Source organism: Canis lupus, chromosome 7, assembly GCF_003254725.2.
Source record: "Canis lupus dingo isolate Sandy chromosome 7, ASM325472v2, whole genome shotgun sequence".
NCBI classification, from domain to species: Eukaryota; Metazoa; Chordata; class Mammalia; order Carnivora; family Canidae; genus Canis; species Canis lupus.
The window spans coordinates 28,704,803-28,723,147 of record NC_064249.1 but is presented as its reverse complement, the minus strand read 5'-3'; the positions used below and the strand labels follow the sequence as shown (position 1 = coordinate 28,723,147).

The 18,345-nt window shown below is 39.1% G+C and overlaps 1 protein-coding gene across 30 annotated transcripts in view; it reads right to left on the bottom strand.

The window, feature by feature from the left end:
• The window catches only part of F5 (coagulation factor V), a 70,231-nt gene that overhangs the window by 16,667 nt on the left and 35,219 nt on the right, over positions 1 to 18,345 (bottom strand). Inside the window, exons 8-20 of one of the 30 annotated variants that reach the window (XM_049112317.1) lie at positions 16,228 to 16,405; positions 14,216 to 14,315; positions 13,603 to 13,814; positions 12,375 to 12,525; positions 10,140 to 10,352; positions 7,354 to 8,993; positions 7,246 to 7,272; positions 6,868 to 7,164; positions 6,746 to 6,786; positions 5,798 to 6,610; positions 2,771 to 2,942; positions 1,755 to 1,991; positions 691 to 904 (exon numbers count right to left, since the gene is read on the bottom strand). In XM_049112317.1, the coding sequence (XP_048968274.1) occupies positions 691 to 904; positions 1,755 to 1,991; positions 2,771 to 2,942; positions 5,798 to 6,610; positions 6,746 to 6,786; positions 6,868 to 7,164; positions 7,246 to 7,272; positions 7,354 to 8,993; positions 10,140 to 10,352; positions 12,375 to 12,525; positions 13,603 to 13,814; positions 14,216 to 14,315; positions 16,228 to 16,405 (4,295 nt within the window). Of the gene's footprint in view, positions 1 to 690; positions 905 to 1,754; positions 1,992 to 2,770; positions 2,943 to 5,797; positions 6,787 to 6,840; positions 7,165 to 7,245; positions 7,273 to 7,353; positions 8,994 to 10,139; positions 10,353 to 12,374; positions 12,526 to 13,602; positions 13,815 to 14,215; positions 14,316 to 16,227; positions 16,406 to 18,345 lie in introns of all 30 variants that reach the window. The other 29 variants (XM_049112325.1, XM_049112321.1, XM_049112327.1 and 26 more) reach the window with 29 other exon arrangements.

Below are 18,345 nucleotides of genomic sequence, written 5' to 3'. Positions count from 1 at the left end.
TTCACCAAAATCTGAAAACAGGGCTTATCAGTTTCCATTTATTCTCTAACCCCCAAGTCATTCTCTTTGTTGTTCACCAAATCCTAAATTCTATCTTTCTCTAAAACTACTTTTAACTCAGTGGACACTTAACAGACAAAATTCCTGAATGGAGTTCAGGGTACATATGCTTTTCTCACTCCCCTGACAAATGCTCCCTTGACATGATTCTCCTATCACTCAACTACCCAGTGTTCTCTCTTGTTCTATTTTAGATGCTTCGGATGCCACCTGGGAACTTCTGAGAGCTGGTCACCATCATTCTTCTTTAGAAAGTACATATGGGTAATTACTTCTAAATAAATGATTGTTCCTTTAGTGATTAGTTCCTTTAGTGATAGTTCCTTTAGTGATCCTTTAGTGATAAATGAAAAAGTGATAATGCTTTTTGATTCATGCTACCAGCTGTGGCACACTGGCTTTTTGTTGGTTGGTCTCCCGTGCTAGCTTTCAGACCTTCTCTGGGTCCTTTATGTGCAGTGCCACCTGCCGGGTGACATTACCCCTCAGACATTTAAGGACCAGCGGTGAGTTTTAGCTCCCAATTTTTCAGAAGCACCTTTTGTCTAATTTTATGAAGACCTAGGGCAAGAATCACAGTCACCCCTTGTGATTTAGTTCAGAGATTAGATCAAAGTCAAAGGAAAATACCATGAAACTCATGAGAGTGTTTTGCTTCTGAGGATGTAAGTCTCCAAGACCTTGGGGACTGGGCTTTCTTTTTATAGTACCAGCTCTTCTTCTCATCAAAGACCATAAAAAGTAAGACGAATTCTCTTATATCCATGGGTGTGTTGCTCTTATCAAGTACTCCTTTTCGACAGATCAGAAGGGGACCTATCAAGCCAGAATGGATATCCTTTTCCTGGAAGACAGTAGATGCAAATTTCACAGATTTTCTCTTTCTCAGGATTTCCTTTGCTTTTTGGTAATCTCTGATTTATAGAGAAGAGGAAACCTCAGGGGCTCTGAATTTGAAGATTATAGATGAGTAGCTTATTAAGCATGGGTATCATCTGATTTTGTAGCACTCATAGTCCTTTATCTGATTAGTCCTTTATCTTGGCATGTCAGTAATGATAATGTTAATGACAATATCAGTACTATTATAATTACTATTTATTGAGCATCTACTCTCATAGCAAATATTTTGCTGGTAGTATCTTATTTAATTCAGACAGCAATCCTGTTTAATAAAAATAAGCTCATTTATTAAGCAAACATTACCAAGTGTTTATTGTGTGCTATCTATTGTTTTCTCATTTTTAGCTTTAGAAACTGAGGCTGAATGAGATCAAGTAATTATCTTAGGCTCACATGGTAAGTGACAGGATAGGGATTGAAATATGTCTGTGCTCTCTCTCTCTCTACCATGCCCCACATGAAGCCACCTTGATTTTGCAGTTCTTTCATAAAGAAAGAACAAAAGAAAGCTAAAACTTGCTCAAGGAAATTGCAAATAAATGTCTTCCTCTGCAAAGGTAGTCACTCTGACTGGGGTCAACCATTTCAATACTCCTCCCTCCTCTCCACTGAACACCTGCTACTCTCCCACAATCATCTGAAGACAAATAGCTATAGACTGTTACCCAATATCCTTACACATTCCTCATGGAGAGCAAGACATTTAACGAGAAATCATTTGACTCTTCCATTTGGTGGACTCAGGTCATAAGGTTAGGGAAATGACAAAAACTTTCAATCAATATACCTACCGGGTTTACTGCTGAGTAGTAGGCCCACGCCCGACAGGCAGAGCCAGGATTTTCTGGCCCAGATCGTGTGGTGGCATGCCATACATACGTATAACTGCTATTTGGCTGAACAGCATTATCTTCCTTAAACCATTCAGGAGAGTCATCTTCATAAGTCTTTCCCTCTGATGATTTTTCATAGGAAAGCCCATGGGCATGAAGAGAGTATGGTCTGGATGCTAAATTTTTAAAACGAACCTAGAAAAAAGAATGATCCACAAATGGACTTAAGTTCAACAAAAATCCAAATTAAAAAAAAATGGTCATATTATAAGCAAAAGTGGATGGTTAGTTAGAGACTTATATCTATATACAGTAAGATATATTAATTGCATACAAGTACAAAGTAACATATACATTATGTCATCTAGTTTTTACAACTGTGAGTCAGATAGGGCCCAAGCAGCTTACCCTAGAAACCCCAAACATGTTTGTTCTTTGGCTCAAAACAAAAGTATTGACATTAGGCACAAATGAAATGATCACAGCAGGTGCTGCAGATTTGAAGGTGAATGAGCTTTGGATCTTGCTCACAATATGCTTTCAACCTCCTGATGAAGACACCTACACATGTGGATTCAAGTTATAAATATAGAGACCAAAAGTGTGTAAACAAAGTATGAATGGGGTTAGATGGGGATGCTTGAAAGGAGCAATTGGGTTGAATGTGCAGGAGAGGTTGTGTAGTAAAAACGGTTTCTTAGGGAAAACAGATTTGGCCCTTACAGAATGAATAGGAGCTCAGCAAAGGCCGAAATAAAATCATGAGATCATTTTTTTTTCTTTTTTTTGAGACCATTTTTTTTCTTGAAGATTATCAAATTACTTGGCAAGCAGTCTCTGAAGAGAAATGTAATTATTTGTTAATTTTGGAAAATAAATTACCTATAGCCCTCTTGCCCCTTTCGCTGCTACAACCCTCTGGTGCTTGTGAAAATTCCTCTGATGATCTTAGCAATGCTCAAAAGATGACTTACTTGGATGACATCATCCACTTCAGCTCTAATAACGGGACCAAGAATGCCGAGATGCTCTTCATACTCCCCCAAAGGATCACGTTTGGTAAAAGTGCTATCAAGGTACTTTCGAAAGACTACTTTCTTGTATACGGTGTTCTCTTGAGCATGTATATGGTCATCGACATCTTCACTAAAATAATTAAGAATGGTATTTATTTAAAAGAACAAATGAAAGACCATTCCAAGAATTAGGGGAATTATCCCTGTTTTGGGTATAGTATCTAGCATGAATATTTAATCAATACTTGAGGAACAAATGAATGAGAATATAATGAGTAAAAACTTAAACCAGTAAATATCCTTCAGATCCTAGTTCGCATATCATTGCTTAGGTTGTTTTCCTTTAGACTAGGTCAAATCTCTCTATATCATTCTTTAAGTTTCCATAGTATTGTCAGAGTATATATAGTATATTCTTGTAGTATTTTTATATTTCTCTAGTATATATGGTAAATTATATGTCATTTATTTGTGATATTATCTATTAAAATCTGACTCTGATACTAGAGTGAAAGCCCCATGAGGTCAGGAATCATACCTAGTTTGCTCACTGTTTTATTTCTAGTACCTCACAAGTTACCTGGCACATAGTAGGTACTTGATAGATTTTTGTTTAATGCGTTAATGAATGACAATTGTCACCCCTGTGAAGGTCACTAGATGGCAGTTTGTACTCTGAAAGTAGTCATTCTCAAATTTGCTTTGTTAAATCAGATTATTCCTTGTGTAATTCACCAGCCCTGTCTGGGGCCAGAGCACATCATATTTTCTCACTGACTCTTAAATTTCTCAAGCCTATGGAAGCAGGCCAAAAGCTCCTCCATTAGTCTCATAGTATTTTTTATGCACCAGGAGAATCCCATTCTGCCTTCCTTCCAGTCTTCCTGGACCACTGGCCCCATCCTTCCAGACTCTGAGCATAACATAGTTTCACAGAACACATGGGGACAAGCAAAGCCACTTTGACTGCCATAAACATGGGTTGCATATCTGGAATGGTATATAAGATTTTGAAGGAATTGGTTCCATTCCTTTCCACTTTGGAAAGGCCTTGAATCTTATTCCTTTAGGGCCTCTCTTAGAAATCCCTAGATAAACTATTTATTCTCATATAACAATGGGAAAATGTGTGTGTGTGTGTTTTATTATTGTATTTTAGAGGAAGAAGAACAGAGGAAGAGGGAGAGAGAGAGAATCTTAAGCAGGCTCCATGCCCAGTGTGGAGCCTGACATAGCCCTGAAATCATGACCTGAACTGAAATCAAGAGTTGGAAGCTTAACTGACTAAGCCACCCAGGCACCCTGAAAATGTGTTTTAAACTAACAGTTCTTATATGGAAATGCCAGGATGCAGATTAATGAAATAATTTCTGTAAGCCATACCATGCATTGTGTCTCCTTACTCTAATTACACTTTGGTTTTTGATTTTTAGTGTAACTGTTAGCTTCTGTAAAAGCTGTGTACTATAGTTAGACAGTTTAAGCATGGTCACCACATTGTGTCCCAGAGAACCTGTAGCTGGCTAAACTTTGCCCCTTGTCCCTCTCTCTCTTCTTTCTTTATATTGTTATCCAAGAATACAGAGTCCAGCCCATTATGGCTTTCCATCGTTAAGCAGAATTGAATTGAAAACTCTTTTAAAAATGTATATGGATTCCTTAGAAACCCTCTGTTGTAAGTTAGGACACTTACAAACTTGCATGAACTCCTTCAACTCTATGGTTGAAGGGTGGCTGGAACCCTGCAACGTTAAATCTGAAGAGGATCTTGGGGGCCATTTGGTGTAACACCTTTATTTAAAAAATGAAAGTAACAAGGTCCAGGAAAGGAACTGACATATTCCAGGAAACAAGGAATGGCTTAGAACTTTTGAAGTGTTTCTCATTGATCTTTGGATAAACACCAAAATTCTTCCCATGGCCTACAAAACCTAATGGCATTTGGTCTTTGCAGAGCTAGTGCTTTCTTAGCACTCACTCTCTTCTTGAGCTCCAACTACACATGCTTGAGGACTTCCTTCTTCCACAGGGCCTCATCATGCTTTTCTCTCTGTCTAGACTGTTCTCTCCTCTCTACTTCTTGCCTGGCTCACTCCTATTCATCTTCTGATCGTAGGTCAAATGCCACTTCTTCAGGGTCAGATTCCTCAAGTCTCATATCGCCATGTATCTACCTTTCCTTCTCGGTCTTTAGCTAGTTATATTTTACACTTATTTACACTTATTTATATGAGCAATAAATTCATATCCACCCACCCAACTAGACACAAATTCCATGGGGACAGGAGTCATGTATATTTACATTCTCTTTTAGAGTCTCAGCACTTAGCACAATGCTTAGGAGAGAATAAGCATTCATTAAAGAGTTATTAAATGAGTGATTCTATTAGCCAAGTTAAAACTCAAGTTCAAAAGAAAACTTGTCATTTAATGATTGTCTCAGTTGAGGGCATAAACTTGCTTTTTGTTTCTAAACTGGTTTGTATCCTTGGCCTCTGATACTGGAACCTCATGTAATTTGAATTAAACATCACTAAGATGCTGTATACTTTATGTTGATGAGTAAACAATTTTAAAATGTGTTTTGGTAAACAAATGCAAAAGGAGATTTCTACATCACAAATTTTGATTTGAAGCCAACTTCAATGAAATTGTGTTGAGTAGCAGGTAGCTATGGATAGGTTGGGTTCTGCATTGAGGCAAGAAAAGGGAGTAGAAACGTGTGGTGAAAGGAGGAGAAGAGAGAGCTTCTTAAACTATAGAATATCATAGACTTCTTACAGCTATTGTTCTTATACTGTCCAAATGTCACCTAATGTAGGGAAGTTCAACTGGAATTGACAAAGGAAATTCTATAGGACAAATTCCAATAGGGGACCTAAATTATACTTAGTATAATTTACCCAGAATTATTTCCTTGGACTGTAGCAATCTTTTTAGCAGTAGTGGAAAATGAGAATATAAAAGGAGGAAATTTGGTCAAACCTTTGAGCAAATTTTGAATAATCCCAGTATAGTTCTTCAGCAGCAATGTAATAATATTTTCTGTTTCCATTGTTGCTGCGGAGGTACCATGCTGCAATGTTGTCAGGATTTCTGGAAGAGTTAATGTCTGTCCTAGTGTCAGTTTGGTAAGGGTCATCATAAGTCACATAACCAATTTCAGCAGAGTATTCTTCACTGCTCTCTTCCTTCTGCCTTGGAATAATCTCAATATAATCTCCATCATTTGCACTGAGACCTACTACAACTGGTGGATTAAGTTCCTCTGGTGGAAAAGCATTATTTAGGGTAGGAGATGGTGTGAGAGATGGCACCTGACCAAGGTCTGGATAAGGCAAAGTCTGACCAAATTCTGGAAGAAGAATTGATGGACTAGATTCAGAGGTGTAGGATGTCTGATCAAGGTCTAGGGGAAGTGATGTCTGCCTGAGATCAGGAGGAAGGGCTGTTTGACTAATGTCTGGAGAGAGAGTTGCCTGGCTGAGGTCTGGGGAAAGGAGAATCTGATCAAAGTCTGGAGAAAGGATCGTCTGGCCAAAGTCTGGAGAAAAGGTTGTCTGGTCGAGGTCTGGAGAAAGCGTTGTTTGGTCAAAGTCTGGAGAAAGGGTTGTCTTACTGAGGTCTGGAGAAAGGGTTGTCTGGCTGAGGTCTGGAGAAAAGGTTGTCTGGTCAAGGTCTGGAGAAAAGGTTGTCTGGTCGAGGTCTGGAGAAAGCGTTGTTTGGTCAAAGTCTGGAGAAAGGGTTGTCTTACTGAGGTCTGGAGAAAGGGTTGTCTGGCTGAGGTCTGGAGAAAAGGTTGTCTGGTCAAGGTCTGGAGAAAAGGTTGTCTGGTCGAGGTCTGGAGAAAGCGTTGTTTGGTCAAAGTCTGGAGAAAGGGTTGTCTTGCTGAGGTCTGGAGAAAGGGTTGTCTGGCTGCGGTCTGGAGAAAAGGTTGTCTGGTCGAGGTCTGGAGAAAAGGTTGTCTGGTCGAGGTCTGGAGAAAGTGTTGTTTGGTCAAAGTCTGGAAAAAGGATTGTCTTGCTGAGGTCTGGAGAAAGGGTTGTCTGGCTGAGGTCTGGAGAAAAGGTTGTCTGGTCGAGATCTGGAGAAAAGGTTGTCTGGTCGAGGTCTGGAGAAAGTGTTGTTTGGTCAAAGTCTGGAAAAAGGGTTGTCTTGCTGAGGTCTGGAGAAAGGGTTGTCTGGCTGAGGTCTGAAGAAAAGGCTGTCTGGTCGAGGTCTGGAGAAAAGGTTGTCTGGTCGAGGTCTGGAGAAAGCGTTGTTTGGTCAAAGTCTGGAAAAAGGGTTGCCTTGCTGAGGTCTGGAGAAAGGGTTGTCTGGCTGAGGTCTGGAGAAAAGGTTGTCTGGTCGAGGTCTGGAGAAAGTGTTGTTTGGTCAAAGTCTGGAGAAAGGGTGGTCTTACTGAGGTCTGGAGAAAGGGTTGTCTGGCTGAGGTCTGGAGAAAAGGTTGTCTGGTCGAGGTCTGGAGAAAGCATTGTTTGGTCAAAGTCTGGAGAGAGGGTGGTCTGGCTGAGGTCTGCAGAAAAGGTTGTCTGGTCAAGGTCTGGAGAAAAGGTTGTCTGGTCGAGGTCTGGAGAAAGTGTTGTTTGGTCGAAGTCTGGAGAAAGGGTTGTCTTGCTGAGGTCTGGAAAAAGGGTTGTTTGGTCGAGATCTGCAGAGATGGTTGCCTGCCAGGCTTCAGGTTCCAAGGAGGGGAACATTTGACCAATGTCAGTAGGGAAGGGCTCGTGTCTTAGGTCATAGTCCTGCATCTGGCCAGGCTCTGGGGGAGACGTGTGACTAGAGTCCACAGTGGAGTGCATTGAATTAGAGTCTTGAATAGGGAATGTTTGATAGTGTTCTTCTGGGAGTACTGTCTGATACAGATCTAAAGGGGAGCTTGTTTGACTGGTGTCATTTGGGGGATTCTGATTATGGTCAGGAAGTGAGGCTAACAGGGTAAGATTCATAGAGGGGAATGTCTGATTGAGGCCTGCAGGAAAAGATCTTCCATTGGATTTATGGAGTAATGATGAATGATCAAGTCTCCTGTCTGAAAATGTGGTATTGGCCTTTCCTCTTAGAGGATGGAAGCTCCTTGGAGATAGAGGAATAGGGTGTGCAAGCTTCTGTTCTTTTTTCTTTTTTCGTGTCTTAATGAGAAAAAGGCTTTTCTTCAATCCACCATTTCCTCTGTCCCATTTTACTTGTAGAGTTTTATTTCTAACTCCAGAAAATTTTGGGTAACCACTCTGCTTTCTGTGCTTGTTTGAGAGTGGGATGCTTTCTCCCCAAGACTTTGATGTATTCTGGGGGCTGTCCAACAGCTTATCAACAGCCATGTCTTCAGCATCTGGGACTATTTCATAACTACCTTTCTCAGAAACAAGATGCCATTTCCCATTCAAAATCTTAGATGGATTATTTTGTTTTAAAAGTAACAGATCATTGGGAAGGTCTTTCCAGGGTCCTATTCTGGAAGGAGAAGAGTTGCCTTGGCTTAAATGTCTCCCAGGTTTAGGTGCTGAAAATCCCACCTGGGAGAACTTGTGCTTTGCTGTGTGCTCTCCTCCCTTATGCCTAGCATGTTCTTGATTCCTGAATCCTTCTGCATCAAGTGGAAGTAATTTTACCCCTGTGATATCTGACTGCAGAGGATCCTCCATAGAATCTTCAGAATAAGGGCTGGAATGCTCTGCCGTGGAATGGTTGAGAACTGAGTTCTTGTCTAAGCCAATGTGTCCCAGAGGGGGACCAGCTGTGGTGGCTTCTGGGTGAGGAAGAGTTTTCTGAGGTTTTGCAAAGTTATAGACAATAAGCCTGCTAAAATTACGTAAGGAAGAAGAATTGGAATTAAGAGCTGTATCGGTATTTGGAGGATAGAATTCAGAATTGTTCTCCAGAGCTAGGGCAGTAAGATTAAACTCATCTTCCTCTTGATTAAGTGATGAATTTCTGAATGACCTAATTCCTAACCATGAAGCCAGGTTGTTCTGGTAATCATAGTCAGCATCATTCTCATCACCATTGTCTTCTGGGGAATCACGCATTTTCCGGGTAGTCATGACTGTAGGTGCTAGAGATTCATATATAATCTCATAGGAGTCTTCATAATCATCCCGGATACACTTAACATCCCTGAATCTCAGCCTTAGGTTTTTGCTTCTTGGACTGGAATTTATTGTAGTTAACATCCAAGTTCCTGCAGAACAGAGACAGAGAAAACAGAGAGTGCTAAATCCAGAAAAATATATAGAAACCCTACAATCCATTGTGGCAGATAATTTTCAATGAACATGATCAGTTAGTGATACTCAAGTGTGGTGTAGGGGCCACTGCTGATCATGTTCTACAATGACATAAGGAGAGAAGTTGGGCGTAAGTTGTTTAGAAAACTGTTTACCAATTTGACATTGCTGTGTATCCAAGCATGGGATCAGTGCACTCATCTCATATAACAGAATATGGATCAAAAGTATTGGTCAGTGGAGATTAGGGAGAAAAGTATTAGCACAGATAGTTTAAGAGTCACTATACTTAAAAAGGATGAGTTAGGAATAAAGTGGGCTTTGAATATCATAAACGTCTTGTTTGAAAATTGGAGTAGGGGGGAGGATGATGATGTTCACTCCTATAAGTAAGAGACATCTATATATTTCTAAGCAATAAATGATTCAAGTGGGCCCAGGGAAATTTTGAATCTCTTTGAAATGGTATTATCCACTGGCATACAGACGATTTCCTGGGGAGTTTCCAATAGTTACCACTTGTTGAGTCCTAAGCACTTGGTATATATGACAATTAATGGTCAAAACAACCCTGTTAAATGTTATTGTGTTTTTGAGATGAATAAACAGAAGCTCAGTGAGGTCAAGTAACATGTCCAAGGTTACACAGATACTGAGTGTCAGAGCACATCTGAGGAACTCCAAAGCCCATGTGCTTTCCATGCTTTCCACTGCTGTCTGTGAGTCCAGCCTCCAAGGCTCTGTATCTGATGATCACTAACCCACAGTGGCATGGCTAGCTTTAAACACTGGAAAGCTCATTTTGATAAAAGAAACACTCTTTTGTGGCTGAATGTTCATGCTTTCTCCTCTAAATCATACCTTATCTTTTTGCTGTTGTGTCTGTACTTCTCATGTAGCCTGGAGAAGAATATATGAAACCCACATTAGGGGACTGGACGCATTTAAGTAATTAATTCCCCCAAATAGAAATCATGAGAAGTATTGAAAGGAAAGCCTGTAAGGTACCAGAAAGATAAACTCAGGAACTGTGGTAGTCTGGAAAGCTGCAGCAGACTTTTATAGACCAGAGGTTCCTTTCCAACTGTCCAGGCTCTTACCAACATTATCCATTGTGACAGTCACAGATTCCCCACGCATAGGGAAGAGGGTCAAGGTGTCTTCATGTCTCTTTCCATAGATGAATGAATGCCCAGTGAAGTGAATGGTCAAAATGTCATCCTGGGTCCCTATACTGCAGAAGTGCCACTGGACAGTATCATCAAAGCAGAATCCTAGTGTGGGTATACTCTCGGGCACATAGCCATTGATAGCTGAAAGAGTAAAATCTGTTAACATACAAGCCTCTGCCAAAAAAAGGAATGTGTCTAATTATACCTAAGATTAATGTCTCAATATTAATTTGGTTGTGTCAAAGCAGTAATTATGATAAACTTCACCAGGTCTAACATGTGACTAGAAGGTCAAACTCAGAACTCAGACATCCCAAATGAGAACTTATTTTCCTAAGTTCTCCCTTGGCTAAGGGAAAAATATTAGGATAAAGACAAAGCCTTTCATTCTTGTTGACTTATTCATTCATTTGTCAAGTGTATATCAAATGCCCTGTTTTCCACATTTTGCTTTTAAAGATATTCTAGAGCGTCTGCCTTGGGCTCAGGTCATGATCCTGGGGTCCTGGGATAGAGTCCCTGCTTCTCCCTCTGCCTATGTCTCTGCCTCTCTTTCTGTGACTCTCATGAATAAATAAATAAAATCTTTAAAAAAAGATATTCTAAACATCAACTTAGAATATTATTTAGAATAATTCTTCCTGGAAGAAAAGCATAATATAAGAAATTCATATTGACATATTAGTGAATAAGAAGTAATGTCCCTAAAAGGCATGCATATTTAGCACAATTTTTTATTGTTCCTTCTTTACATTGAGATAATCTATAGTTTTCATTCAAGTACTGAGTTCACACATTTTCATTATCTTTCAAAAGCAGTATCTTTACTTAGGTTTTAAGCATGGTAATAAAATCACAGGTTTAATTTCTATGAGGGCAAGGCCCACATCAGCCCAGGTTACCACTCCAGCCCTGATAATAGTACAATGTCTGGCACTAGTGAACACTTAAATATTTACTGAATAACTTCCTGACATAATACGCTTGTAGTTTGTATTATATTCAGGAGACTCTTCTAAATGGTCCATAGCTGTATGGTCTAGTACTGTAGCCACTAATTACAAGTGGCTATTGAGCACTTGAAATGTGGACAAACTGGATTGAGATGTGCTGTAAGTGTAAAATACACACCAGATTTCAGAGACCTAGTATGAAATAAAAAAGGAAATCTCATCAATTTTTATATTGGTTTATATTAAAATGATAATATTTGGGATATATTTCTCTTTAATTATTCATATAGCTACTAGAAATTTTTAAATTATATTTGTGGCTCACACATAATTTCTAATGGGTAGTACTAGACCAAAACTATGACAGATTCACTGCCAAAAATGAAATTATGCAAAGAAAGCTGAATAACTCCCCATTTGGAATTATTTTCATGGCACATGCCAGTTCTGATAATTCCAATAATTCATCTGAAACTATATGAATAAACTATGGCGAAGTCCTCCTCATATCTATGATTACCTATTAGAGAAAGTGATCATAATGACTCTTGACTGAGGAACAGTGGTGGAGACACTGACCACTGTGGCAAAGTTTGCTTCTAGCTGGTTTACTGAAATTTCTCTCAGTCTTCTCATAGCATTGGCTTTTGGTGCTGAAATTGAAAACCACAGCAAATGCCTCAACTTTGGCTCATGGAATTCCTTCTGTTCTGAACTTCTTACTGCTCACTTCAAACCTCTTCATGGCTTGGCTTTTTAAGATTCTTGGCTCCCCATATGCATATTGCCTTAGTTTGATTTGGCCATCCACCTTTGGATTACTTACTTTCTTTCTGCCCTGGCCATAAAGACTGTTCACCTTGCACCCAGTCTAAAACTCCCATATACTGCTGACCAAAGCCTATAGCCCCTTTCCTTACCACCCCCACCTCTCACTCTGTTCCTTTAGAGTGGATATGCCAAGAGCATGTACATATACGTATATGCACATTTGGAGCATGAGACCAAGAAGCTTTCCTAAGGAGAACAAGCTTTTGGCCATTTGCTTAACAGGGTTGCTATCACCCAGGAACTTCATCATCAAATCCCTGGATTGTAATTGAGGATGAGAGATGAGTGGATTCTAATCCATGTCTCTGCCTTTATGCACAGTCATACTTTTAAGCATGGGAGTGAAAACATGATGGACAAAAACAGTGATTTGACTTACTGCTCATGATGTTTGATTCATAAAACTTGGGGTCATCACGTTTCACCTTATCAGGATTTTCACAGAATTTGTTGATATTGTCCTCAATGTACCAGCTCTTGTTCTCATCAAACACAGCAAACACAGCCTGCTGCTCAATGTCTGCTGCCCTCTGGAGGAAAAACGTGCTGTGTTCAGTAATTAATGTTACAGTTGATACTAACCCACAATACTGAGTTCTCAGAAACCAAAGAGGCACAGTCTTGGGGACACTGAAGCCACAAATTCAGGCATTTATGAGAGAGAGCCAATTTTGTACAGAGCCTTTTTTTTGTACAGAGCCTTTGTTAGAACCAATGTAATATGCAAAGACAAACAGAGCAGATCAGAAAACACCCTAATAGAAAAATTTCTTCTCCTCATGGCAGCCGTAATTGTTATCTCTGTAAGTGGATACATTTTAACCTGAATAATGGACTAGATGTGCTCCAAATAGTTGCAAAGGATAGAGCAGAAGGTTGTAATAGGAAAGCTTTCTATCTCTCCCTGTTTCCTTTCTTAGCTCAAGAAATGAAAGTCTTCCAAATACCCATTTCTGATGTTTCTAGGAATAGATTTATTTTGTATGCCTTAGGATGAACTTCTTTGATTATAGCTTTGCCTTAATGGGAATTTTAAGTTAATAATATAAGACTATTATTCTCCAATGAAGATCCATATCTTTGTTCACTTTTTTTTCTCTATGATTTAGTCTCACTAGAGGTGGACCATTGCCTGGGTTCAACTTCATCAGATGCTATGTTCCCAAATTGTTATCTCTCTGGTGCAGGTCTCTTAAAAATAACAAGGGTTGGTAGAAAGCTTTACACTTTTACCAGGTGGTATCTCGCTGAGCCCCAAAATAACCCTGTAAAATTTGTTTAGGAGGGCATTACCCATTTGATAAAAGGAAGAAATTTAAAAAAGGCTAAGTGATTTGCTGATCACACAGCAGAAGACCTGGAATTTCACACCAAGACAAAATATGGTGTCACATGATAGAACTGCCTTCTAGAGTAAGAATCTAGATGAAAATAGACAAGAAAAAAAAAAGAGCCCAAAGGAATAAATGTTGTCAGATTTTCACTGAAGAGGACAACATAATATTTTCTGTTCTCTAGAAGAAGCCTCATTATTTAGCAAGGAGATCTAATCTGTTCCAGCCAGAAGTTCTCAGAGTTTCTGAAAGTTTATTTCATGGATGGAATACCTGTATGCCTCGCTTATCCAGGGATCTGCTCTTACAAATTAGAAGTAGCCCAATCAGCCCAGAGGCAATGTCCCTTGTGACGTCCACATTACTGTAGTATGGTCTCGTTAAGCACTGTGCATCATTTTCTGTGGGTTCATCAGACTCTAGGATGTTCCACTTATAAGTATAGGTTTCCCCTGGTTGAACTGCTCTGATCATGGTGTTATTGTCTGAAAGAAAATAGAGTCAAAATTGTTTCCATTTTCAAAATTATTACATTAAACAAATAGACAAACAGGGGGTTCTCATTAAAACCAATTAATATTAGGAAAGGAATATTCTTTTTATATTAAGCTCCACTTAACAGAACCCTGGATTACATGTCGCCATTAGAGATTGCTCCACTAGAGGCCGCTATGGCCGCTATGGCAGCCATGGGACTAAGAATTTACTTCCAAGCACTAAGTAAACTAAACCCCTGAAGTGAGCAGGGTTTGGTTCTGACTTTTAGGATACCCTACTTGTATAGTGCCTGACTGCACAAGTTACATTACTGAGGAAAGAGGACCGTAGGAAAATATGGCATCCTCTCAGAGGTGAATAGTCTCATTCAGTAGACTCCAATTCAAACCTGAAGTGAAGGAAGAGTTGACTTCATCTTCATAAGGAGAGAAGGTCACTCCATGAGGGTAAATGCTGTAGACACGGCTGGCCATATTTTTGAACACGATCTACAAAGTTAATTCAAATTCATTATTTCTAGGACTTAAATTCAATTGTGAAAATTAACATAGGATGCTAGCTTGGCATATTCACTTGTTGGAGGGTGCGTGTGTGCGTGTGCGCAAACTTGTTCTGTTCCTCTCAGCAGCAACCTCTTCCCATCACCTGGCAGAAACTTGTGAGACAGTTTTGAGTCTCACTTTTGAGACTCACCTGGTAAGGTGGAAAATGGAAAGAGAATCCTTCCCTTAGGAGTGACATTTTCCTCACAATATATCACTCTTTCCAAACTGATCCCCGTGCCCCATCCCCTCTCCTCTCAGCTTGGACCACATCTGTCTTCAGATGTGTCTGTTCCTTCTCCTCTTTAGAACATGATCCCCTTCTCCAGCCTGGCAGATCTCCTAGGACAGTGTCTTGGTGCCAACTTCTGAGGGGCACACAAATAGCCAGATCCTGAATCTCCAGTGAGGTATATTTATACTTGCTAAAAAGCACCTAAAAGGGATGGGGGAAATCAGAAATGAGGGAAGGGAAAGAGGAACTGAGAAAAGCTACTTTCTATCCCTCTGTTATTTTTAAATGAACAGAATTGTCCTTGTGTGCAGATATGTTAGTTCACCCCAACAAAGGGGTGAAGGGGGAGCATCATTTACACAGGAGTCCTAGTTAGGCTCCTTAATCTTCAAAAGAGAACTTTAATCTTATCTTCTGTTGGTTGATTGCCAAAGCATTTGGATCACCCTTAATCTATAGATAACCTGCATTCTAGAATCTTGCCAAAGATTGCAACCTTTACTTCTCTGCTGCTCAGTTTTTATCAAAAGCTTGATAACATATTTTTAAGGAAAGTTGTCTGAAGAACACTTGGTGTTCTTGAATCATATCTAAATTTACCTTCATTGGATTCTAATCATGGGAGAACTACATACTTAGAGCACAATGATGAATTGTTTCTACTCAATTATGTTTACTGTTATGCTCTCAGCTATAATGACAAACATTGTTTTACAAAACTATGGGACTTACTGGTTTATTTATTAAAGAATAATTTGTTTATTTGAGAGACAAAGAGAATGTGTGTAGTGGGGCAGGGGCAGAGGGAGAGAGAGAATCTCAAGCAGACTCCCTGCTGAGCATGGAGCCAGATGAGGGCTCGGTCTCAGGACCCTGAGATTATCAAGAGCCAATATCAAGAGTCAGATGCTTAACCGACTGAGCTACCCAGGGGCCCCAGCAATTTACTTACTATACCATTGTAGGGATTATATCAAGGATTCTATGGACTATATTATACTGCATCCTCTTTTTAAGGATCCATGGGAGAAACTGGTCTTGGTATCAGGGGAAACTATGTTTTCTTTATGACTACTGTGAACCTTGCCTTGACATATTTTACTTGGCTACTAGTAAGCTTTGGACAAAATTTGTAGGCAACATGCATATGGCATGTGTTTTATTATACCTATGCATGGCTTTATTTTCTTTGTCCTCATATTATCTTTCACCTCTCTTTGGCTCTTTGTTTTTTTCCTTTATAATTTGATAAATTGTCTCAGATGCTTTGTATTATAAGGTAGGCTATAAGTCAGAGCAAATACTACATAAAAACTAGAGTTGCATTTGAATTAAAAACTATATGGACAGGGTGCCTGCGTGGCTCAGTGGTTGAGTGTCTGCCTATGGTTCAGGTCGTGGTCCTGGAGTCCTGGGATCAAGTCCCGCATCAGGCTCCCTGTGGAGAGTCTGCTTCTTCGTCTGCCTCTGTCTCTGCCTTGCTCTGTGTGTGTCTCATGAAAAAATAAATAAAATCTTTAAAAAACCTACATGGACATATTTTTTTTTAATACAAATAACCAGTACTTATAAACTGTCTTTCCTATTTAATTTCTTCCATGGTTCTATATTTCTGTTACTTACTTTGAGTGTGTCTCTGACCTGGGCTCTGATAACAGGGCCCAAGATCCCATCTTCTTTGATATTCAAATTCTCCAAACGCTTGGTGAAAGACTCATCTTGGTACTGTTTGTAGACAACCTTCTTATACTGTTTCCCAATTTGGTTTGAGAAATTATCCAAATGCAGAGATCTGTATTTTCTTAAAGTGAAATGAATTTTTTAAAAAATTAAACCATTTCCTCAACTAAAGACCCCAGTATGATGAGGAAACCCTTGTACTTAGAAGTTCTGCTCTTGGATTAGCTACAGTGCTAGTTTTCTAAAAAAAAAAAAAAAAAAAAAAAAAAATTCTTAATGTGGTTTGCAAAGTCCCAATATCTGCTCTCTAGTTGGAAGACTGAAAACCTCTTATCTGTCTTCTCTACCACCGATAAAGTTGTAGCATGGTTGGAAATAACTACTTAGAACTTCCTGTCACTCTGGTCACTAGAATAGACCTTAGATATCTCTGGGAAAAGGTCTACCCAAAAGAAAGGAGAGGCCATACTATGATTTTTTTCTCAAGTCTTCCTTATCACTTAATTTATGGTAACTTTATTGACTTCCCAGGTATTTCTCAATCTCTAAAAGTATGTTCCCATACCAAGAAGCTTTGACTATCTTTATTAGCCATAGTTCCACACTGTTGAGCTAGCCCTCCTACCATCCACCCAGTCCCAGTGCCAACTAAAAAACAACCACCTTCACCCATCTTCTGTAGCTACTGTGATAAAAGATTTGGGGCAGCAACATGAAACACTTTTCCTCCTGGTCCTCTTTATTGTCTTAGTTTGTAAAAATGGAAGTTCCATGATGGAATTTACCCATTTTTGTGCATTTATTTTGCACAATAAAAAGCACACACTGGGGGATCCCTGGGTGGCTCAGTGGTTTAGCGCCTGCCTTCAGCCCAGGGTGTGATCCTGGAGTCCTGGGATTGAGTCCCGTGTCGGGCTTCCTGCATGGAGCCTGCTTCTGCCTCTCTCTCTCTCTCCCTGTGTCTCTCATGAATGCATGAATGAATAAATAAAATTAAAAAAAAAAAAAAGCACACACTGTTGCCAGAGTCCTGGAATCTTATCTCAGTTCTGTCAATTATTGTTACATAATCCTGAGCAAGTTCCTCTTTTGCTCTTTTTCTCAATTAAATTTTTTGAATAGCAAATACGTTCAAATGATTTTGATTGCAGTAGAAAGCTCTCATTCACACAGTATATACCCCACCTCTTTGACCTTCCTGATGTTCCCTGAAGTTCCTAAATATTCACTTGCATTAATTTCATATGTATAATTCCATCATATTTAGCATCTTTATGCATAAATATGCAAATATGACTTGCAAATATAAATATTCTTATACTCTCATTCCTTTTACAAAAAGCATTTTGACTTTTTTTGCATTTTTGAGAATGCATTTTTGAGGTGATTTTGACAAATAAAAATTGTATGTATTTAAGAAGTACAACATGGTTATTTATATATGTATATATGTGATCATCATTTAAGCTAATTAACACTTCCATCAACTCATCTCATTACTATTTTCTTTTTTGTGATGAGAACAGTTAAGATCTAATGTTTAACAAATTTCAAGTATACAATATTAACTATAGTCACCATGCTGCTTAATTAGTTCCACATATAAGTGAGATTATGCAGTATTTGTCATTTTGTGTCTAGAATATGTCTTAGCATGATATCCTACAGTTTCATCCAGGTTGTTTTAAATGACAGGCTTTCCTTCTTTTTTAAGGCTGAGTAATATTCCATAGTGTGTGTGTGTGTGTGTGTGTGTGTGTGTGTGTGTGTGTGTGTTGTGTGATATATTTTCTTTATCCATTCATCCATCAACAGACACTCAGGTTGTTTCCATATCTTAGCTATCGTGAATAATGCTGCAATGGACATGGGAGTGCAAATATCTCTTTAAAATATTGATTTCATTTCCTTTGGATATATATTCAGAAGTGGGATTGCTGGATCATATGGTACTTCTACTTTTAATTTTTGGAGGAGCCTTCTTACTATTTTTCCATAATGGCTATTCCAATTTATATTCTCGCCAACAGTGTACAGAGTTCCATTTTCTTCATACTCTCA